The sequence below is a fragment of the Erpetoichthys calabaricus genome, chromosome 2, assembly GCF_900747795.2.
Source record: "Erpetoichthys calabaricus chromosome 2, fErpCal1.3, whole genome shotgun sequence".
Taxonomy (NCBI): Eukaryota; Metazoa; Chordata; class Cladistia; order Polypteriformes; family Polypteridae; genus Erpetoichthys; species Erpetoichthys calabaricus.
Genome location: NC_041395.2, coordinates 140,588,700 through 140,613,621, shown reverse-complemented (window position 1 = coordinate 140,613,621; position 24,922 = coordinate 140,588,700). Strand labels below are relative to the sequence as shown.

Sequence of the window (24,922 nt, the reverse complement as noted above, 5' to 3'; positions counted from 1 at the left end):
GTCGCATTTTTGAACAGGCGTATAAGTCGTTGCCTGATTTCATGATCAATTTTTCGGGTTTCTAGACCCAACTTATACGTGAGCATATATGGTAGTCAATGAATTTCTAACTTGGCATGCAGCAGCTTGGCCCATAAAGACTGAGCAATTAGGGAGAGAAAAAGGGGCAATAGTGGCTCACTCCTTATACTAATGTGGAAAAACTAGTGAGAAACAGGAATAAACATAGGGAATGAATCAAATAAGTATTGTGAATTCAACAGCCAAACATTTCACATGCAAGAACAGCATTTTATTTGAATAATCCAATATAATAGGGTATGAACAGAGACAAAAAAACAAACTTAAAACAAATAACCTACAGCCTCTCTGCATCTGACTAAATAGGTATTATATGGGCTGTATTGATATTATTCCTGTGCCAAACAAGTGGGTGACACATCCTCTTATCCCCAGTGTAATTCACCTTTCCTTTATCTGGGGTCTTAGCTCCAATGCTGCTCAACAGCTCGTCTTCTAAATAATGTGACTTTAAGTCCTCTTTCTAAGACACATGTCCTGGCAGCCCTAAACCTTAACTTGCCCTTACACATCTAGGTCTGCAGGACAGACTCTTTGCTGTTTGTCCTTGCAGCAGGACAGTATAAGTCCATTTCTTGACTGACCCTACTCTCTTGCCTAACAAATGATCAGATAGCCCAAGCAACTTGGTTCATCAGTCTTCACGAAACCTCAGAGAATCTTGCAGACTCCTAGCGAGGTTGAACTTCTCTCTCTCTCTCTTACATTAAGTGATTCTATTTATTAATAGTCTCCCAGAACTCCAGGCACACTTAGCAGGAATTCTGCCCCATGGTGGTACCTTTCTTCCTAGCCTGGCAGGAAAACACACATGTCATCCCATTTAGGGTGTCTGTCACACTTTTTCTTTGGACTTTGCTGTGCCACCCATAATGCACAACCTTTTCCTACAATCATTTTTTTTTTGCTATTATTGTTATTGAGTGTATTGTTATTATACTTCTGGATGATCTACTTCAGTTGTATACTGTATGTATTGAATTATACAGTATAGTAGGTAGGATTAACCTCTATTTGTATGATGCAAGTATTTTTTTATGAATGGTTTGGAATCATTTTTCTCTTGTACGTTTATGAAACCTTTCTATTCTGGTATTAATTATTAGAAACATTTATTATCTCTTATGAGTTTATTTCTGCCTGGATATACATAGTCTACCCCTATTGGGAATTTGTTTCTCTTAAACACTGTGTATCTACATAAACACAACACATTAATTCACAAAAGAATGACTTCCCAGCAGGCACTATTTAGGATCATAGCAAGCATTTTCTACATTATTTATACAAATAACAAAAAAGCACAATCTGCTCATTTTATTGGCTAATATGGTTCAGTTGTTTGTAACCAACAGTGAGCAAAAGTGATGTGTGTCTTTTTAATAATATACTGCTGGCTTAAGTTAAATACTGAGATGGAATACAATTAAACAGACCCCTCACATTAAGGAACCTTTTAAAGAATATGGGAGAGGGGGGCACAAAAACAATAGATGAAAAGTTAAAACATTGCAGAAGCTGTAGGGGAAATGTGCAATCTGTTTGTCTCCCTAAATAATTAAAACTACAATTGAGTATGTTTTAAGTAATAGCTACTAAAAATCACATGGTTTAGATCAAAATAGGGAATTACCAAAAAAGGAGCACTTACAGAATTTATTAAAAGGACAGTCGGCTGTACCATCCACATGGAATTTATAGATCCTTCCATATTATATTCTGGATACTCTGGTATTGTCCTCATATCCCAAAGATGTGGCTAAGGATAATTAAAAGTATGGCTGTGTTTCCTGTAAAAAACTGGCGCCTCATCCAGGGCTGGCACCTGCCTTGACCCTTTACTACCTGCCGGTTATTCACCAACTCTCTTTGATCATCAATTGGGTTTAAAGGAGTTTAAAAGTGGATGGCAGAATGGATAATCAACTCAGATAAAGTACGGAAACTCAGGCTTTCCATTTCTTCAGGGGAACAGGAAAAACATGCAGAAGAGTCTGTTTAAATGAAGCTAGAATATTTTTTTCTGCTCAACTCTTACACATCTTCTTCAAGAATTCATGTGAGAATAAAAAGAAGAAACCCATTGATCACAACAGAAAGGAAGTATAATAGCAGCTCAAAAAACACAAAATGAACTTATACATAGAAGAGAGGGAGAAATTTCTTTTTTGTAAATATCCATCCATCCATCCATTTTCCAACCCGCTGAATCCAAACACAGGGTCACGGGGGTCTGCTGGAGCCAATCCCAGCCAACACAGGGCACAAGGCAGGAACCAATCCCGGGCAGGGTGCCAACCCACCGCAGGACACACACAAACACACCCACTCACCAAGCACACACTAGGGCCAATTTAGAATCGCCAATCCACCTAACCTGCATGTCTTTGGACTATGGGAGGAAACCGGAGCGCCCGAAGGAAACCCACGCAGACACGAGGAGAACATGCAAACTCCACGCAGGGAGGACCCGGGAAGCGAACCCAGGTCCCCCAACTGCGAGGCAGCAGCGCTACCCACTGCGCCACCGTGCTTTTGTAAATATTTTCATCTATTACTTTCAGGGGTGTATGTCTTCTGCCTATAGTAATAACCTGCTATTTCAATGGTACAAGAATATAGCTATAGTCCTAGCTGTCATTCACTAGTGAATAAGCTACTCACTAACTCTCTAGATGTAGCAGGTCTGAAACACGATGAGGTGAATGTCTGAAAAGGTGATGTTACACTATTGGCCCCATCACGCTACACAGCTTTTCCAGTGATTTTCACTAATTTACATAACCTTAGCAGGTCTGGGACAGTTGGGACACGCTTCTGTGACCATCAGGAACATAATGTCGCATTCCCAGGAACACCGTCACAGTGATCTATGATGAACCATGACAAAAGACTTTGTCTTAAGCAACATGCATGACTTCTGAGTGTGTGAGAGATTGCTCAGTTTAAAGTACAGTACGATACATACAATGTGGCCACAGGAAAAAAAGGTAAAGGGATAATTTGGTCTGTGATAACACAAAAGAGTCCAGATTCTCCAATGTCTTGTGTTTGCTATACCACAGGAAAAAGGCAGGCAGAGACTGAGTGAACTCACCATACCTGGAAAACACTTGTACAGCAACTGCCGTTGTCAGACATCATGTTATTTGGCTGTCACAATGTGGAGAGCTTGTAATACTTTGGAAATTTTAAAATGTGCTGAGAAGTCATGTGGCAGCCTTGTTCATGATCTGATTTTTCTGGGTTGACTAACAATGTTTGTAATGTGCTTACTCTCAAGAGCATATGTGCATCCGTTATAGACATGCAGAAACTGATTGGCTCCAAGGGATATTTTACTGTTTATTATTAGAAACACACAAAGCCTTATGTTTATTTACCATAACAAATATGGCACTGAATCTTCAATAAATAAAGCAAACCACTTGATCATAAAAACCTGAATGAAGTGTTTAGAGATACAATGTTTGTATTAAAATACACTAAAAATAATAGACTTTACATTTGTGTTGGTGATTGAAATGCAAGCTGACAATACCATTGCACCGTTTTATCTTTAGCCCTTCAGCAAAGCTCAGCACTAATTGGCTTTTTAAAGTAGTGGGAAGTAACTGACTGTCACCCAGCATAATATGAGAGGAGACAGAAGATTACTGGAAACATGCAGAAGCAAAGGAGCAACACCATCAAGCACATTCAGTATGCACCGCAAATCTACAAATCTGATTACTCAATACGTGGTCCCTGGGAGACTCAGCCTATCTTGCTAGCGTGAAGCATAAGTCAAGATGCATTCCTGCATGGGACACACTCAATCCGAGGGTACACCTATGTACATATCTCCATTTAAATGAGCCTGCATGACTGTGAGATGTAGAAGGAATCCAGGCAGACAGTGGCTGCATCAGAATTCACTCCAAATACTCTGGAGCAGTGAGGCGGTAGCAAAAAAATCCGGTCACCCACTTTTTTATTAGATACTGACAAGAAATATCACTTGCCCTTTACTAAAATTAGAAAAATATGTTGTTTTATGTTTATGCATACAAGTTTATATTTGAAACCCTACATTCAATACTTCTTGGTTTTTCACTTTTAAAAATTAACATGATAAAAAAAGTTCTGCAATGTTCTTGCACATTTCAAAAATAATTTAGGCCCCACCGTTACTAGGTATTCCAAGTAGATATCAAAAAAAAGGAAAGACTGGACACAGCTCCGGCCATTTCCAGACATGTGCCTCCAGCTCCAATTATCTGTGACTGCTGCATACTAAACATTGATTAGCAACAGTCTCGGACAGGAGGGGCTAGGGACGGAGCCACAGGGAGATCCTGCAAGTATTTCTCAAATTGTTTTTGTTTTGTGGAGGGTATTAAATCTGTTTTTCAAAGCAAAACATAAGAATATAAGGAATTTGACAAATAATTGAAGATCATTCAGTCCAGCATGCTGTCCCAACATTTCATCCAAATATTTCTTAAAGGTTCTCAAAGTTTCTGCTTGAACTACATGACTCTATAGTGTGTTCCAGATTCCAATGAAGAAGTGCTTCCTTCAGTCTTACATGTACTTCCCCTTAATTTTCACGGGTGACATTGACTACAGAATTGGTCACAAAGGGCAGCCCTGCCAGAGTCCAACCTCAACAGGAAACGAGTCCGACTTATGACCGGCAATGCGGACCAAGCTCCTGCTCCTCCTGTACAGGGACTGAATGGCTCATAACAACGAGCCTTGTACCCCGTTCCGAGCAAGGGAAACGCCGATACTTGGTTTAACTCCATATGGGGTCATGTATTTTGTGGATTTGAAGAAGGCATTCGACCGTGTCCCTCGAAGCATCCTGTGGGGTGTGCTCCAAGAGTACGGGGTACAAGACTCGTTGTTACGAGCCATTCAGTCCCTGTACAGGAGGAGCAGAAGCTTGGTCTGCATTGCCAGTCATAAGTCGGACTCGTTTCCTGTTGAGGTTGGACTCCGCCAGAAAATTTTGTCAAAGGCTTTGCTTTTGTCTAGTAGGTCTTTCTCTCTTAAACCCATGCTGGCTTGTATTTAATATATCTTTATAGAGAGATCAGGATTCAGTATTACTTGCTACAAACTTTTTTCTTTCTTTCCTTTTTTTTAGAAAAGTGACATTAAGTGATTTGCTTAGTCTCAGAGTCAGTCAAAGTCAGGAACTGAATCACAATTTTGTCTTTTAAAGCCAGGTGTCATAGTCACCTCATTATACCACCTGCCTGCCTTAAAATTTTAAATGAGGGTTTTAATACTTAAAAAAAAAAAACTAACAGATTCCTTTTGTTTAAATTTTCAAATTAATGGTCATGTGAGTCAACTCTATCCTGGTGGTATTAAGCCCAGAATAAAAAATATCCTGGTGGGGTCACAAGTCCACTGCAGAAGAAAACAGGGTACAAAATGTATATAGGGCGTAACAGTCAGGTGCTGTGCAGGCTTCTTAGCCTTCAATAGGCAGAGTTCAGTAGGTATGTTCTAGAACCTTCTCAATTAATTTCACGGTTGCAAGGGCCAAAGACTTTCCCACCAGGAATGGTTAAGAGGCTGAAAACAGGCATGGGAAGACTAGTCTATCACAGAGACCACTCTGACTCACGCATGCACATAAACACACACACACAACTTATTCACACATAGTGACAATCTGCATTTGCCAATTGACATTACCTGAATTAAAAATTAAAATAAAAAGACCTTTGTAAGGAATTTTGATTAAATGCAACTCGTAGAGCTACAGTAGAAATCTGGTCGTGAACGTTTCTGAACACATACAAATCGGGTTACTATCAAAAAGTTTGCTCTGGTGGCGAACAAAAAACACTGGTGTCCAGTTTCCCTTCCGGTTCGTACACGCCAATGATTTCCCATTCTCCGTTTCCAATTTTCTTTTGTTTGCATATACAGGGCCTAACAAAGCAGCTGATGTTGCAAAATTGGAGTTACAGCGTTAACCAAGCAGAGGCCTCAAGTGCTGGAAGAGGTGGAAAAACTGTTGCTAGTGTGGTTGAATGAGAAGCAACTTGCAAGGGATAGCGTAAGTGAGGCGATCATATGCGAGAAAGCCAGGATTCATGGTGATTTGCTGGAAAAAAAAAACTTCTTCGAGTGGCTAAGGTGAGGAATTTAAAGCCAGTAGAGGATGGTTTGAAAAGTTTTGCAAGAGAAGTGGCATTTAATTTTTTTTCCCTGTGTTTAAAACTCATAAAAAAAAGTGTTTACAGTGAGCAGTTTGTAAGGGTCTAGCGCGAACTCTTACAATGTTAGTTTTCTCTGCTGTTCAAGTTTTTCTCAGTGTTATTCAATGTTTTTACATTTAGTTTACTATTACACTGTGCATTCTATTGTGTAATTAACTATATATATATATATATATTTACATACAGCTCGTATGGTCTGGAACGGATTAATTGTATTTACATATAATCTTATGGGGAAATTATGTTTGGAGCGCCTCCAGAGTTACGGTTGTGACCAGAGGTACCACTGTATTCTGTTACGACAAATGTTAGGGAATAGCAGAAGTGATAGGCACACGTAATTACAGTGACAGAGCATTATATGTTTTCAGGTAAATGTGGCACTCTGGTAGTAAATTATAGGGTAACCAGGTTTTCAAAGCCACAACTGGGACACTTGTCTAGCATGTGTGTCCACATATAAGGCCCATCCTCATTTGTTCAATGTCTGGTTTATCTGATTATCAGCAGCAAGGGATCAGGGCTTGAGGAAAAAACACCTTTTCAAAAGAACACAAATGATAACATGCAGTACTTGAAGTGGAAACAAATCAATGGCAGTACGGTCTGTTTTTGTCTGCTTTTTGGTCATTCTCGCAATGCTGTTCAAATGTAACACAACTTTTTAATCATTCTTTCCTTGACAGAGTTTGGACCATGCTATATCTTTCTATATAATACGCTACCTTGACTGTTCGTTTGTCTGTCCAGGATTTTAAATCACCTGCAGTTCGCAAACTGTTTGACCTATTGACCTGAAATTTGGTACACATATACTATGTGACGTCTACTATCCGCTTTCAGGGTGATGATTGACCTCCAAGGTTATTCCTGTTTTTATTTTTATTTTATTTTATTGTAGAATCAACTCTTGGCAGCAGACAGCAGGGCGGCCGTGCTGCGCATGCGTTCAGGCGTCGTTCTCATCCCTACCACCTTCACCGTTACATCCCCTACCTCTTCATATCTTAAATCATTCTTGAGGCAGATTGAAGACTTAAGTGCCAGCTTAAGTGAAAAATTATGGAAAACGTACTAAGTAATTGTAACACAAACACTGACTTAATCAGTTTTAACGTGAAAAGATGCCAACGAAAGAAGAGAAGGAGTGGGCCACTAGGGTGGAGAAAAGAAGAGCTGCTCAGGATGCAGCAAGTGTATCAGCTTCTGAGCAAACGAATGCTAAAAGTACAGAGAAAGAGTATTAAACTATTGGTCAAGTGTATTCGCTGCACTACGCTGTTACTGGTTATATGTATATTAAATCAAATTAGTAGCTGCGATATGGATGAGTTCCTCTTGGATTTTTGTATATGCTGTTCGCACCTGTTTTATTAGAATGGCAGCCTATTAAAACTTCAGTTATTCTTCAGCCTGAAATTGGAACTGTCCAGTGACAGAGAAATAGTAAATCATTATATGTAGATAATGGAGCTGTGAGCTTGGTTTAGTGTAAGGTAAGTAGTACTAACTAAATCTTTATTTGCACTGTACACAATGACTTACAGTCACAGGGTACTTCATTCATCTGTAGACAACCCTTTGTTCTCCTGGTGGGCTGGGGGAGAATGCAAGCAGAGTGTTCTGCACATGTAATCATCCAGTGACATAACTTCCTACTCTGTGCACTCAGTCTGCTGGTTTTTTACTACCTTGTACTGAGGAGCTGTTTGCCGTCAATAGTGTGTATTGGAAGTGAAAAACCGGAATATCTACAAAATATACAGGTTGGTGTAACCGCTGCCAAGTTAAAATTGAAACAGTAAGCCAACTGGTAGCTGAAGTTGCATGGAACGTGTGTTTGCAAATTTGCCAATGCTTTTCATTGAGAGATTTTTGAATTTTAAACTGTGTACGGCATGATCTGTTCAAGATGTCTCAACGAAAATTAAACTGCCTCAACAAATTTCCTTGAAAAATAAATGAAACTTTTCAACAAAATTGGTGCATGATGGGCCAAGTTGTTTCATGTGTACAGACACATGGACACACAGGCAGACATGGCTGTCACAATGTTTCACACATTATATGCAAACACACCTAAAATCACAAAACAAATAGTCATTTCCCCGTCACGTTCAACTATCATCTGCACTTACCTCATCATGAATGGCTTAATAAGTGTAATTCCCAGCACGAAATACATGAGGATGGAGAAACCCATCATGCCAACTCCCAATAGAATAGCTCGGTCTTCCCCAGCACTGGACACTGGGGCCTGGGCCTTGGATTTGTCGCCACCCTTTGCATCGTTGTTCTCTTTTTTCTTTTCTTTGACAGAAATTGAACTGATGGCCTCCCTAAAGAAAAAAAAAAGATTAAGTAAAGCATCTGCAGTGAGCTGTAACAGCCATGGTTACCCTACAATGCCCTGTGAACTGACATATCGACATACTACATGTACTGGCAGAGTTCAGCACAAGTAGGAGTGAAGTAGTTAGTTAAAGTATGCACTGTTAACATTCTGGTTCATTCTGAGACTTGGTTAATTGTTTTGTAAGTTGGAACATTTTTAATTTTTGTTTGTTTACTTCATCAAACAAACAGATGTCACTAATAATTACAAATAATTTTTGTAACATTGAGTAATATATAAAAATAATTGTGATAACAGAATGCACAGAAAATATGTTTTTAATAATATTTTACAATATAATGCAGTTAAAAACCAACCCCAAATAAACTTGTAGTGACTGAAATAGCATTCATAGACTCTTAAGTCAAGTGATATAGTATGTGGCTAATTGTAGTTAATTGTTCTCAAAAACATTTGAAAGAATTACTCACTGGAGACTTAAAGTCGAATGGTGGAGTCTCAAGCTAAACTGGGGGCTGCAATGGACTGTGATGGGTTGCAGGACGTTCTGAAGCTTTGCCACTTGATGACTGAGACTATTATAATCTGAAGATAATACACTTGTGAGGCTGTTTTACTGAGCACGTGTTTATTTACTGCTGCCGTTAAAGTTTACAGAAACACACTTAGGGGTATCTTCCCTCTTCCATTCATTTTTAGATAAGCCGGGTGACTTTTCCTTTTCTTTGTCCACACTTTTTATTCTTACAAGTATGACGATCATTTAGCTGATCTGGTATGACTTCAAGCAGTAGAAGAGGCGAGTTGGTGTTGCATAGATTCACACAAGTCATTGACGAGACAGTGAAGTTTCAATAGCATGCAAATCTGCTGGCCTTGGGCGTCCATTTTGTCATTAGGAACAGCTCTTACATGATTAAAGCTATATAAAATATACAAGTTAAAGCACTCTCTCTCAACAGCAAATCATCAGCAACTGAATTTGCAAAGAATGTCTATGTATTTTAACATTGCTGATTTTGATTTCTGTTTAAATGGGAATTTTTCATATTTCAAAAATGTGTACAGCACATTCTATTTAAGATATCTCAATTAAAATGTACCTTTCCTGTCAAATTTCCTGGAATAATATCTGAACAATATTTGGTCTAAATTTCGGTCCATTGGTTTTTTCATGAGGATAGACATGGACAGACAGAGTGGAAGGACAATGACAATAGATGCTTTCACATTGTATGCCAATCCATGTAAAAATGAATATAAAAGCTGCCTTGGATAAAGTTTTTAGCCAAATATACAACAAAAATAAAAACAGATAAATGACTCATACCACTTCAGCTATCAGTGTGGATTCCTCTTTGGAAATGCAGACCATATTTGATTCACATGGCGTCATTTGCATGCTGCAGGCCAATTTTTTAAAGGCAACCAACTGCCAGTCATTCAACCAGCCATAGATTCTATCACAACTGTAACCAGAGTCTGTGTAGTAGAGTCTTGCCTTTGTTGGGAGCGGACTTAATAAAAGATGTCTGCGTTTTAGACAACATTATAATCACTGATTCAGTACATTTTCATTAAAAACATCATTATAAGTTTGTGTCATATTAAGCTTGAATGGATTGGTACATAGCGAACTCTGATGCCACCTATAACAGTAGAACAGAAACTGTTCATGGTCAGCTTCCAAGGTCAATGTGACAAATTAGTTCAAATGTGCTTGCTGCTGTACTGGAGAAAGAGAAAAGAATGAGCACTAGTATCACATTCACATGTGGATTGTATTGAGAGGAGCTGAATGTGGTCATCAGTAATAACTGTCATCTATTACTGCACCTAAGTGGCCTCTTTTTTGGCCTGGGTGACTATACATTTTTTTACACCATGGGCTTCACTATTATGTGCAGCCACTTCCAGAAAATAAAGACCTAATTGGTTTTGTTACCTACAAGAGATTGTTCTGATTCTGGTGTGTTACATACTATACAGGCTGGTATCTGCTACATCTGCCTTTCAAAAAATGATGGCACCCAGATTGAGAGTGCATGTCCAGTTCACCCTGACCCAGGTACACAGCAGAATTCAAAAAAGAAAAGGCTGTGCAGACAGTTCATCAGGGCATCCATCCTACATGAGCATACTGACTGGCTAGAAGAGTAACTAGAAAAAGCTGTTCCTTCCCACACGCCTGCTATGTTATTGGACTACCGAGACTTCACAAAATTTTTCACCATGAACTTATTTCCACTCTCAGAGAAAGGATTGCTAAAATGTGTAAAGCTTGTTATTCAGGAGTTAACCTTTTACCAATTGTGTCACAGCACATACATGTTTGGAAAGGTCTAACTAAATACGCTTGAAAAGATTTAATTAAATTTACCTGAAAATGGAATATTCCCATGGGCTCACCACCTATGGGAGGGGCCAAGGAGGTCGGGTGCAGTGTGAGTTGGGTGGTGGCCGAAGGCGGGGACCTTGGCGGTCCGATCCTCGGCTACAGAAACTGGCTCTTGGGACGTGGAATGTCACCTCTCTGAAGGGGAAGGAGCCTGAGCTAGTGCGCGAAGTTGAGAGGTTCCGGCTAGATATAGTCGGGCTCACCTCGACGCACAGCTTGGACTCTGGAACCAATCTCCTTGAGAGGGGCTGGACTCTCTACCACTCTGGAGTTGCCCCCGGTGAGAGGCGCCGAGCAGGTGTGGGTATACTTATTGCCCCCCAACTTGGAGCCTGTACATTGGGGTTTACCCCGGTGGACGAGAGGGTAGCCTCCCTTCGCCTTCGGGTGGGGGGACGGGTCCTAACTGTTGTTTGTGCGTATGCACCGAACAGCAGTTCAGAGTACCCACCCTTTTTGGAGTCCCTGGAGGGGGTGCTAGAGGGCATACCTTCTGGGGACTCCCTCGTTCTGCTGGGAGACTTCAATGCTCACGTGGGCAATGACAGTGAGACCTGGAAGGGCGTGATTGGGAGGAATGGCCCCCCTGATCTGAACCCGAGCGGTGTTTTGTTATTGGACTTCTGTGCTCATCACGGATTGTCCATAACGAACACCATGTTCAAGCATAGGGGTGTTCATATGTGCACTTGGCACCAGGACACCCTAGGCCTCAGTTCGATGATCGACTTTGTGGTCGTGTCGTCGGACTTGCGGCCACATGTCTTGGACACTCGGGTGAAGAGAGGGGCGGAGCTGTCAACTGATCACCACCTGGTGGTGAGTTGGCTTCGATGGTGGGGGAGGATGCCGGTCAGGCGTGGTAGGCCCAAACGTGTTGTGAGGGTCTGCTGGGAACGTCTGGCAGAGCCCCCTGTCAGACGTAGCTTCAACTCCCACCTCCGGCAGAACTTCGACCACATCCCGAGGGAGGTGGGGGACATTAAGTCCGAATGGGCCATGTTCCGTGCCTCTATTGTTGAGGCAGCTGACCGGAGCTGTGGCCGTAAGGTGGTCGGTGCCTGTCGTGGCGGCAATCCCCGAACCCGCTGGTGGACACCGGCGGTGAAGGATGCCGTCAAGCTGAAGAAGGAGTCCTACAGGACCCTTTTGTCCTGTGGGACCCCGGAGGCAGCTGATAGGTACCGGCAGGCCAAGCGGAATGCGGCTTTGGTGGTTGCTGAGGCAAAAACTCGGGCGTGGGAGGAGTTTGGGGAGGCCATGGAGAATGACTTTCGGACGGCTTCGAAGAGATTCTGGTCCACCATCCGGCGTCTCAGGAAGGGGAAGCAGTGCAGTGTCAACACTGTATATGGTGGGGATGGTGCGCTGCTGACCTCGACTCGGGACGTTGTGGGTCGGTGGGGGGAATACTTTGAAGACCTCCTCAATCCCATTAACATGCCTTCCAATGAGGAAGCAGAGCCTGGGGACTCAGAGTTGGGCTCCCCCATCTCTGGGACTGAGGTCACTGAGGTGGTCAAAAAACTCCTTGGTGGCAGGGCCCCGGGGGTGGATGAGATACGCCCGGAGTTCCTCAAGGCTCTGGATGTTGTAGGACTGTCTTGGCTGACACGCCTCTGCAACATCACATGGACATCAGGGACAGTGCCTCTGGATTGGCAGACCGGGGTGGTGGTCCCCCTCTTTAAGAAGGGGGATCGGAGGGTGTGTTCCAACTACAGAGGGATCACACTCCTCAGCCTCCCTGGAAAAGTCTATTCAGGGGTCCTGGAGAGGAGGGTCCGTCGGATAGTCGAGCCTCGGATTCAGGAGGAACAGTGTGGTTTTCGTCCTGGTCGCGGAACAGTGGACCAGCTCTATACCCTTAGCAGGGTCCTGGAGGGTGCATGGGAGTTTGCCCAACCAGTCTACATGTGTTTTGTGGACTTAGAAAAGGCATTCGACCGTGTCCCTCGGGGAATCCTGTGGGGGGTACTCCGAGAGTATGGGGTACCGGCCCCCCTGATAAGGGCTGTTCAGTCCCTGTACGATCAGTGCCAGAGCTTGGTCCGCATTGCCGGCAGTAAGTCGAACCCGTTTCCAGTGAGAGTTGGACTCCGCCAGGGCTGCCCTTTGTCACCGATTCTGTTCATAACTTTTATGGACAGAATTTCTAGGCGCAGCCAGGGTGTTGAGGGGGTCCGGTTTGGTGGGCTCAGGATTGGGTCACTGCTTTTTGCAGATGATGTTGTCCTGTTTGCTTCATCAGGCCGTGATCTTCAGCTCTCTCTGGATCGGTTCGCAGCCGAGTGTGAAGCGGCTGGGATGAGAATCAGCACCTCCAAATCCGAGACCATGGTCCTCAACCGGAAAAGGGTGGAGTGCCCTCTCAGGGTTGGTAGCGAGATCCTGCCCCAAGTGGAGGAGTTCAAGTATCTCGGGGTCTTGTTCACGAGTGAGGGAAGAATGGAGCGTGAGATCGACAGGCGGATCGGTGCGGCATCCGCAGTAATGCGGGCGTTGCATCGGTCTGTCGTGGTGAAAAAGGAGCTGAGCCGCAAAGCGAAGCTCTCAATTTACCAGTCGATCTATGTTCCTACCCTCACCTATGGTCATGAGCTATGGGTAGTGACCGAAAGAACGAGACCGCGAATACAAGCGGCTGAAATGAGTTTCCTCCGCAGGGTGTCTGGGCTTTCCCTTAAAGATAGGGTGAGAAGCTCAGTCATCCGGGAGGGGCTCAGAGTAGAGCCGCTGCTCCTCCGCATCGAGAGGAGTCAGATGAGGTGGCTCGGGCATCTGATCAGGATGCCTCCTGGACGCCTCCCTGGTGAGGTGTTCCAGGCACGTCCAACCGGGAGGAGGCCCCGGGGAAGACCCAGGACACGCTGGAGGGACTATGTCTCTCGACTGGCCTGGGAACGCCTTGGGATTCTCCCGGAAGAGCTAGAAGAAGTGGCCGGGGAGAGGGAAGTCTGGGCATCTCTGCTCAAGCTGCTGCCCCCGCGACCCGACCTCGGATAAGCGGGAGACAATGGATGGATGGATGAAAATGGAATAAATTTAAAGACAGCTTAGACAGTAACAAAAAAAGTGAAAAACACCTTATCTAAATAGTTTATCGGAGGAGGCTTTGACTAGCACAAGTGAATAAATGTTAGATAAACTGAACATACAAAAGAAGGACAACAGCCAAGCCAGGGAGTTTCATAAAACTGTCATTGTCAGGAAAAAGTACTGTAAATGTTGGGGTTGGGGCAGCATGGTGGCGCAGTGGGTAGCGCTGCTGCCTCGCAGTTTGGAGACCCGGTTTCGCTTCCCAGGTCCTCCCTGCGTGGAGTTTGCATGTTCTCCCTGTGTCTGGGTTTCCTCCGGGTGCTCCGGTTTCCTCCCACAGTTCAAAGACATGCAGGTTAGGTGCATTGGCGATCCTAAATTGTCCCTAGTGTGTGCTTGGTGTGTGGGTGTGTGCCCTGCGGTGAGCTGGCGCCCTGCCCGGGGTTTGTTTCCTGCCTTGCGCCCTGTGTTGGCTGGGACTGGCTCCAGCACACCCCCATGACCCTGTAGTTAGGATATAGTGGGTTGGATAATGGATGGATTGATGGATGTTGGGGTCTGTTTAACCCTCTAGTAGGGATATGAAGTTTAACAGCAGAGCATTGAAACTCATATCACTTTTCTGAAGCATACTGTATTAATACGGTGTTGTGAAACTTGTATCAAATTTCTCTTGCCACGTGACCAATGATATCCGAACCTTTGAATGTCACTGAAACATTGGGAATGCTCTGACTGCTTCAACATTTTGCAGTGTCCCACATCTACAAGCTGTAAAAGGAAATGGGAAACTACTAGTTGTATTTTATTATTGAGTTAAATATGGAGTCCAGAAGTGGACAAAAGTATTCAAGAGTATGGGAACATTTCAACAATAAAGTAAATACTGTACATTTTTTAGGCAGGGGAACTTATAATGAGTCATTATTACTGTAGGTGCAAATTCCCTACATTCCATTATGGTTCATTTCCCCTTAATACTATTATTCACCAAACACTGTTGGGAAAATAATAATCTATCACATTGTCGCATGTCAAAAACCCCCTCCCATGAAAAATGTGTCACATAATTATGAGTCAATCAGGCGTACAGTCATAATGGTTATTGGTTAGATGTTATTTTATTACGTTTTGAAAACAGTCACACATGATAAAATGTGCATTTGCTGTAGCATTTAAATGACAACATGATTACCATAATATCATAATAAACACACAGAGTGTTTTTAGGCTTCTACAGCAGTTGCCTGATTCAAGCAGCTGTTTTGACAGTCATGGTTGCTTTCTGTAAACCACAAGATGTTCCTGTTTTCTAAGCTGTGAAACTTCAGGTCTTTTTCCATTACAATCAGGAAGAAGCCTCACAAGCTTCATGGAGCTTCATCAACTAATTAAAGGAACACATTGCTGTTCTGTTTACAACATCTTTATCTGGTTATTTCTAGGAAAGGGGGAAGCTTTGCATCTTCGTTGTGATGCAACAGTAATATAATAGAATGCTGTTGTACAATGCATCCACTAGAGGCCACTGTACTTGAATATAAAAAGGAAACTGTAGAAAAGTAGAGTTAGTTAGAGAAGACCTGACAGTGTAAGTGACATAAGCAGCAATGTAAGAATAAAGACAAGTAACTATAACATTCATTTCTTTTTCTTTCATTTGTACAGACACAATTCAGAAGAATGTCAATTATCCTAGCCAATTGGAACCAAGGTTGGTTTGGTTAATCTAATAGTCTGGATAATCAAACTAGTCTATACAAAACAAAGTGTAATTAAGCCTAGAATTAAATTACTGCATGTAAGATTATTACTACTGTATTTGGAAATATGAAGAATTATTAAAATATTTGAATTAGTAAATGGTTTATAAATAATAACCTAAACATCTAACGAAACAATGTATACCATATTTATTTTGAACTTCAACTATAAATCACACATTTTCTATATAAACAGAAATAAACAAACACAAATAAACGCATCCACATAACAATATAATGAAATCTTATTTTTCTAAGTACTGTTTGTGTTATGTTACAGCCAGAGTTTTTTTCCCTGGCCTGTATTTATTTGTTGTTTAATTGTTATTTTCAAGATATTATTTTTCATGCTATGACTGTATTTCTGTTAGATTTCTTTTTTATTGGTATTCTGTTCCTTTAAATACAAGTCAACTCCTTGTATGTTGTAGGTGGTACCCCAAGAGGCGGGGCCACCATGATGTCACCTGTCCTGAAATGTCCCTCTGGTTATTTTGAAGACAGAGGAGAAGATGCCAGGAATGATGTTTGTCGTAGGAGTATTTATTAAGTATTGTTTCATGGATTGGATTCACTGGGTTTGTTCATTTGCTCTGTTTACTGAATTTTGGTTTCGGATTATGCATTGGGACTTGTTTGCCTCAAAAACAGCAAAAAAAATCCTTTTTTTTGGTTGTTGAGCCTTTTCTTATATTTTCTATTTTTTGCATAAATAATATCATTTATTAAGATTACTTTTGTGGACTGTTTCTCAAGACAAAATATTTTTTACAGTTTTTATTTCCTATGAAAAAAGACACTTGGAAATATTTTTGAACATTAAAAGTATCTTCAATCCAAAATCCCTTTTAGGTCTACAAAGAGCAAGTCAGGTTGGCAATTTTGGAGTCAAGCTGCCTGGGGTGAGATCTAGTCTGGGTAGGCTGAGGGAGGCCCAACTTTATTATTTAGGTCATTTTTGAGGCCTCACACAGTTTTTGTCCAGGTACTCAATTTATAACAGTATGTCATTCTTAAATTTTTCTTTGAACGTTGTACAGCAAGGTCTTTTATTCTCTTTTATAGCAGTATCCCTATAGAACTGCATTCACTCAAACCATGCCTTTGCAGTTTCTAACCATTACCTATCTTTTTCTCCATTTGCCAAAAGCATAGGGAAATTATTTTTTGTGTAGTGTGGTATGTGACCACCAGTGAGCCTCTGGAAGGATCCTGGCCTTGATCATCTTATGAAGTGGTAGAAAGCAAGTACCGATAAGGTTGCCTCTGACCTTAAATCAACAGTGCAAGGAATCAGCAGTGTGAATGTGCAAGTGGGCAGTATGTGGAGCCACATGGAAGGAGCCATGGAAGATCAGGTGGTGTTAGAGTTCTGGGCTGCCAAATGACCCCTAGGGTCCAATATTTCTTATAATTCACCCAAACAACTGTTTAAAATTGCAAGTCTGCCTGCAAAAATATACTACTAAAAAAATTAAAGGAACACCTTTTATTCCGATAATAGCATGAATTCAGTGAAACTTCTGGGATATTGATCTGGTCAGTTAAGTAGCAGAGGGGGTTGTTAATCAGTTTCAGCTGCTCTGGTGTTAATGAAATTAACAACAGGTGCATTAGAGGGGCAACAATGAGACGACCCCCAAAACATGAATGGTTTAACAGGTGGAGGTCACTGACATTTTTCCTTTCTCATCTTTTCTGACTGTTTTTTCACTAGTTTTGCATTTGGCTATGGTCAGTGTCACTACTGGTAGCATGAGGTGATACCTGGACCCTCCAGAGGTTGCACAGGTAATCCAACTTCTCCAGGATGGCACATCAATATGTAGCATTGCCAGAAGGTTTGCTTTGTCTCCCAGCAGAGTCTCAAGGGCATGGAGGAGATTCCAGGAGATGGGCAGTTACTCTAGGAGAGCTGGATGGGGCCGTAGAAGGTCCTTAACCCATCAGCAGGACCAGTATCTGCTCCTTTGGGCAAGGAGGAACAGGATGAGCACTGCCAGAGCCCTACAAAATGACCTCCAGCAGGCCACTGGTGTGAATGTCTTTGACCAAACAATCAGAAACAGATTCATGAGGGTGGCCTGAGGGCCCAATGTCCTCTAGTGGGCCCTGTGCTCACTGTCTGGCACCATGGAGCTCAATTGGCATTTGCCATAGAATACCAGAATTGGCAGATCCACCACTGGCACCCTGTGCTTTTCACAGTTGAGAGCAGGTTCACCTTGAGCACATGTGACAGACATGAAAGGGTCTGGAGAAGCTGTGGAGAACATTATGCTGCCTGTAATATTGTTCAGCATGAACAGTTTGGTGGTAGGTGGTCTGGGGAGGCATATTCATGGAGGGATGCACTGACCTTTACATGCTAGACAATGGCACCTTGACTGCCATTAGGTATCGGGATGAAATCCTTGGACCCATTGTTAGACCCTATGCTGGTGCAGTGAGTCCTGGGTTCCTCCTGGTGCACGGCAATGCCCGGCCTTATGAGAGTATGCAGGCAGTTCCTGGAAGATGAAGGAATTGATACCATTGACTGGCACCCACACTCACCTAAATCCAATAGAACACCTCTGGGACATTATGTTTTGGTCCATCCGACATCACCAGGTTGCACATTAGACTGTCCAGGAGCTCAGTGATGACCCAGTCCAGATCTGGGAGGAGATCCCCCAGGATAGCATCCATCGTCTCATTAGGAGCATGCCCTGATGTTGTTAGGCATGCATACAAGCACATGGGGGTCATACAAACTACTGAGTACAATTTGGAGTTGCTGCAATAAAATTTCAGCAAAGTGGGCTAGCCTGACGCATCATTTTTTCACTTTGATTTTCAGGGTGTCTTTGAATTCAGCCCTCTGCAGGTTGATAATTTTCATTTCCATCAAATGATGTGGCATCCTTTCATTCCTAACACATTACTTAGTCCATATCAGTACAGATATCCACCATGATTTTTCCCCATTGAGATCTGATGTGTTTTCAAAATGTTCTTTTAATTTTTTTGAGCAGTTTATTTTTTGGATCTGTATTTGAAAATAAACTTTGCTATTTTTCTCAACACTATCTATATTGTATATATTGTATATGTATAAAAAGCATTCAAAAATGAATGTGTCAAGCAGCATGAATAACACTTCAGCATTGCAAACAGTAATGGGTGGTGTGGCAATGGTTCGGGTGATAGACATTTAAATAATCGACTTATTACTGTAGTTGAAGAGCATGTTCTTAGTCACTCTATTTTCCTGGATTTTTCATCTTTGGTTCTTAAGCTTTACAAAACAGCAATGAGTGTCTTAAATCATTATATAAAATTCAATTCTTAATATACAGCAAGCCCTTATATAAAACAATTTAAACAAACCTTTCTTAGACCCGAGCAAGTGGTGCCTCACAGCTCCTGATTCTTAAAATTTATATTGTCTTCCCATTTTTACTTTATCCATATGAGTTTTCTTTGAGATCCTCTAGTTTTTTCCTACATCCTGAAGGCATGCAAATTGCATTGAATTTAATTTTTAAATCAGCCTAGAATGGCTTACACTTTGTAAATGGTGAGTTCTTGATCAAGGCCCTATGTTTACGGGATAAGCTTCAGCCCTGGTAACTCTGAGCTAGATTAAATGGTGTCAATAATTTTTTCATATTTCAAAGTGCCTATGGTTTTGATAGATAAGAAAGAAAAAATTCTAACTTGGCTGTCACAGTCACATTAAGACATTATGAAAACATATTGATGTTGGTACAAAGGAGCTCCAGTAGCGTTTCATGGCACACTTTGGCTGAATAATTAGTTGGCTGAATGTACTCAGCGTTACTGTGCCAAGGTGAGGATGTGCAGCATTGTTCATAATAGCACTCATATTTGTTTTACTTCTCTCCTTTGCTGTGACCTACAACTGAGCTTGTCCTTTTAATTAGCTTGTTAATTTGATGGGCCTCTCTTGAAGTGATGTTATCAGCCCAACACACCACAGCATAGAAAATCATACTGGCCATTACAGAGTTATAGAAGATGTGAAGGATGTACAACGTGTGCAAAACAAAAATCTGAAGGATGTCTGGAATGGACTGGGTATAATTACTGGATTTGGGCAATCCAGGGTTCAGGTGCTATAAGGGGATGTGGACAAAACTGATGCCCTGAAACGATTTTTTAATAGACATTCCCTCCCACTGTTGCCTTCTTCCAATGACCAGTCTCCTCACACCACCTCTACCACATCAACTGGAATGGCCAGTGACAAGTCCATCTCTGAACATCAGTGTGGACTGTCCATAACTGAAGACAAAGGAGACAACTGAGGAAACTACACACAGGAAAAGTTGCACGACCATATGGATTCAGTCCTCGAATTCTTAAGGCCTGTGCTGAACAACTTTGTGGTGTCCTCAGTCACCTGTTCAGTTGGTTCCTAAGGCTTCAGAAAGTGACACTTCTGTGGAAAACATCCTGCATTGTTTGTGTTCCAAAGAAGGCGGGCACCTCTTCACCTAATGACTACAGACCAGTGACACTTACGTCTCACATCATGAAGACCTTTGACAGACTGGTCCTGGACTATATGAGCCCTTTTGTGATAATCCACCAGGACCCTTCATAGTTTGCCTATCGGGCAAAGATTAGAGTGGAGGATGCAATTATCTGTCTGTTCCACAAGGCTTGTTCTCACTTGGGCAAAGCTGCCAGCGCTGTGAGGATTATGCTTTTTGATTTCTCCAGTGCCTTCAATACCATCCAGCAATCCCTGTTAAGGAGTAAACTTAGATATATGCAGGTGGATGAGCCTATGGTGTCCTGGATAATGGACTATCTGTCAGGCAGAGCGCAGTTTGCGATACTCAATGACTGTGTCTCTAATACGGATGTGAATAACACATAATAATCTCTTCACTCTGTACATCTGAGACTATAGATACAACACCAGGTCATGTCACTGGAGAGATTCTCAGATGATTCTGCACTTATAGGGTGTATTGATAAAGGGGACGAGACAGAGTATTGGATTCAGGTGGAAAAGTTCTGGTCTTAGAACACAGAGGAACTATGAAAGGGCAGTGCAGGCTCTTTTTCCTTAGGAGGCTGCCTTTTTTAATTTTAAGTAAGCTAAGTTATCACACCAACTCACACACAAAAGAGGGGTGGACAGGGCTGGTGTCAAAATAGGTATAGAACTTGGGCGCCAGAAGGGATTTGAATGGCAACGGGCTTTAGTTAAGATAAAATACTGAAGGACGAGAAGCTTAAAAATAATGCATTACACTTACTTTCGCTCCCATTCTCCCCATCCATTTTCTATGTTTTTTTTTTGTTGCAATCTTCAAAGTAGGTATTCAAGCAGACATGTTTATGGCCAGATGCTGTTCCTGACACCAGTCTCCTTTAATTGCATTTCATGGCAGGCATAAGAAATTGAGACATTATTCTAATCCCAGGTCACAGGAGAGAGGCTATTATAGTTACCCTGATTTTGCAAAATTATTACACTTAATAGGGTGAATATTGCAGCCTTTTTCTTTTTAGATGAGAAATAACTAATATTGTAGATAATGAAAGTGGGATATTTGTCTCCATGATTTTGATCTGAAGCATAGTAAAGTGAATAAATGGATTATCTAGTCTTCTCTGCAAGAACATTTGTCTTTCAAACAGTCCATTTATCCATTTTGTAAATCTGCTGACTTTTGGTTTAAAGTATAGCGGAATGAATAAATGGATTGGAAAGTTATCTCTTTAATGATATTTTTTCTTTCAAATAATTCATTCATTTTGAAAAGCCACTTTTTTTATTACAGCGAAATAAAGAGCCAAGCTCTATCAAACAATAATGGATGCCAGCCAAGAAAAATCCTGGCTCCATCACACATCTGCCAACCTAACACTATGACATAGGACTCAAAAAACAGTCTCAATAAAAAATACAAACAATGACAGGGTAGAAAATAGATATTCTATATAAAAGGCACTCCATCTAAGAATTAAGGGTGGAAATTCTACTGTACAAATGAGATCACAACATATTCTTTGACATAGACGTGGAATCTCTTACTATCCAGCACATTTGTATCACTGCACAATATTTCTTCTATGAATATGACTGACTAAGAAGTCTTTTTGGAGGAGGCAGCTAGAAGCATGATCATATCCTAAAAGTAACAGTAGCCATCTAGGGAACCTGCAACTGCTTTTTGTAAAGCTAAGGCTACAAATAATGCAAAACGGCCATTAAATATATTATTTTGTTCAGCTTTTTTCATTAGAAATATTACATTTGCTTATTGGCTGACACCTTTATCCAAGGTGACTTACAACATTTATGATACAATTGGTTACATTTCTTTTTTTTGGTTTTCCAAATAGAGCACATGCAGGTCAAGTGACTTGCTCAGGGTCACACAGTGTCAGTAGCAGGATTTGAACCCACAACCTCAGGGTTTGAGGTCCCACACCTTAATCACAACACCACACTGCATGCCAGATTGCCACCAAATGCCGCTAAATATTTTATTGGCAGAGATTCCCGTACATTATTTTTTCAGTTGATTCATGGGTAAAGATAAACGACTTGTAACAGTGACAAATGCAAGACAAATTCCTTGTTGCTTCAGTGCAAACAATTTTAATCTTGATTTTTTTTTTAACTAAGAAGATATAAAATTCTTTCCCTACCTGGTCCTGCGCCTCCGTGCACTCTGCATTGTGATCTGAATGGGAACATTAAAGGATCCCCTGTGGCTTACTGGCTGCAGAAACATCCCTTTTGGTGTGGGACATGAGGTTTTAGATGAGAGGAGCCCACACTTACGCAATCTTCACAAATCTTTGATTGTAGGAAATTGAGCACTTTAGCATAGTTGGCTCTGACAGCTACACTCCAATTAACAAGAGGTGCTTTGTCCTTCTGAGAAGCTAAATAGGCAAAATCATTGTGAGAAGTGATACAAACAAGCAAAGTGGCCTGCGGCGAGCTGGTCTGGAAGGATCAGGACCGTCAAGCACGCTGTCACCAGGCTACAAGGCTTCTGTGCATCATCAGGACAATGCTGCTGAGGCAACCCTGGGGTTTCTATAGAAACTTAAAGCATCAGGGAAAGTTAGCTGTCTCTCTGGGGCTTTGTTGAACATTTGTGGATGAATGGATACTAGTTGTTTATCACTGCAACTAATTTGGAAATGACAGGATCTGCGAGTCGGTGCTATGCGTTTTGCCATATCCCATTACTTAGTATATAGACAACCAATTAACAAGAACTAAATCTGATGTCTGCCTGGGACATAATAGTTAGTTTCAATTTTTAGTTTCCGGAAACCTTCAAAGGGTCTCATCTTTTAAAGACTATACCTGATTGAAGTAATTGGATAATAATGTTAATTTTAAAAGTATCCACTCAAACCATTGTAAACCTGCTTTATTCATTTTAGGGTTTTGGCTTCAATAGCCTATACTGGAAGCTTCAGGCACAAGAGGCAAGATCCATCCCAGTTCACTTGGCGCACATGCACTCACTCATACCAGTTAGCCAGTTTAGATACACCAATTAACCTACCCCGTGAGCAACTGGGATGTAGGAGTAAAATCCAATCAGACACATGGAGAATATGTAGATTCCACAAAGACAGCGATTGAACCTAGGATGCTGGGACTGTAAGGCAGGAACACTAACCACTAGAATAACCTGAAGGTAATTATTTGAAAAATATTATAAACGCCTGGCTAAAATAATATTGTCAGTCCACCAGAAGCCACATCTTTCTCCACTTGCACAGATTCTAGGAGGACATAACAGTATTAATTAAAGAGCAGGGTATATTCTTGTTCTCGGGTAACTGATTTGTCAGATTTTTTAGTGTTATTCATAAGGTCAGGTTCAGTCAGCTGAAGCGAAAAATCCCAATAACCTCCTGCTCTCTTTTTACCACTGCAAAGCATTATTGTCTCTGTTTCATAGCTCTTGCCCAGTTATTTAGGAATCATATTCCAGAGAAGAAAACAAAAGTAAGTGAATAAAAAATGTGAAGTAAGTAAGCATATTCCGTGCTCCTGTAATGGACATGGTAATGCACATAGTTTCACATTTTAATACATCCTTATTCTAACATATTAGATAAAATATGTTTAATATTTTTTGCTACATCTTATTTTCCATATGTTTTTAAAGTCTATTATATTACAAATAGACAAATCTGGAATTCAGCCAACAATACCCTTGGTTGCTTATTTAATATATTTATGAATTATGCTTTCTGTAAGCATGGCAACCAAAACCAAGTAGTACTTTACCCAACAGGATGAATGAACATCTTTCCTCTTATTTTGCTCATGTCCAGAAGAAGTACCACGGCTTGTCTTCTGATCTCACCGGCTTTTTCAAAAGGGCACTGGAACTTCTCAGTCAATGGCTACATGAAAGAAGGTTAGAAATCTGTCTGCCTCATTTTATACATCAGGCTTTTAATAATTCATACTGTTTGGTAATGCACATGATGTGCCGTGGCAAGATCTAGATGACAGAAGGGCAAAAGAACCTTTGCTGTGTGTGCATATTTTAAAGAGATAGATCATTTTTTGCTTAGACAGGCATCAGTCATCTAAAGGCCTCTGGTTGCAGTTTTTTTTTTTCCACAGATTTATAATGTTAAACAGAGGTGAATAGCCTGATGGCTCTAGAGATAAATGGACATTTATCTGAAGATTTAAAATTGGTGGTATATATTCATTAATAAAATAAACTATGTCAACAAATGACTTGATAGTATGGAGGGCAGGGAACCAAAGCAATAAGAACAACAGGAGAGTGGAAACCATGGCATCTCACACAGATTTCAAAGCTGTAAATTGGTAATTCTAAAATATTTAATTTCCACCTGTACTGTTTTATCAATTCCCATATTTGGTGCACGCTGTATGACCCAGTTTCTTTCCAGCTTCAGACCTCAATGAAGATACCCTGATATTCTCCTTCAGAATTTGAAAGACATTCCTCCATTAATGAGTGCATGCTCTTGAGTCCTTGAGGAAGAAACCAACCCCATACCGTGCCGCTCACACCAC

The 24,922-nt window shown here is 41.4% G+C and overlaps 1 protein-coding gene across 1 annotated transcript in view; it reads right to left on the bottom strand.

Annotated features, from left to right (window-relative positions):
* LOC114645433 (calcium-activated potassium channel subunit beta-3-like) overlaps positions 1-22,797 on the bottom strand; it is a 32,112-nt gene extending 9,315 nt beyond the window's left edge. Inside the window, exons 1-2 of the mRNA XM_051923993.1 lie at positions 22,540-22,797; positions 8,444-8,644 (exon numbers count right to left, since the gene is read on the bottom strand). Coding sequence (XP_051779953.1) covers positions 8,444-8,644; positions 22,540-22,625 — 287 coding nt within the window. The 5' untranslated portion in view covers positions 22,626-22,797. The remainder of the gene's footprint in view (positions 1-8,443; positions 8,645-22,539) is intronic.
* Positions 22,798-24,922: the final 2,125 nt, after the last annotated feature.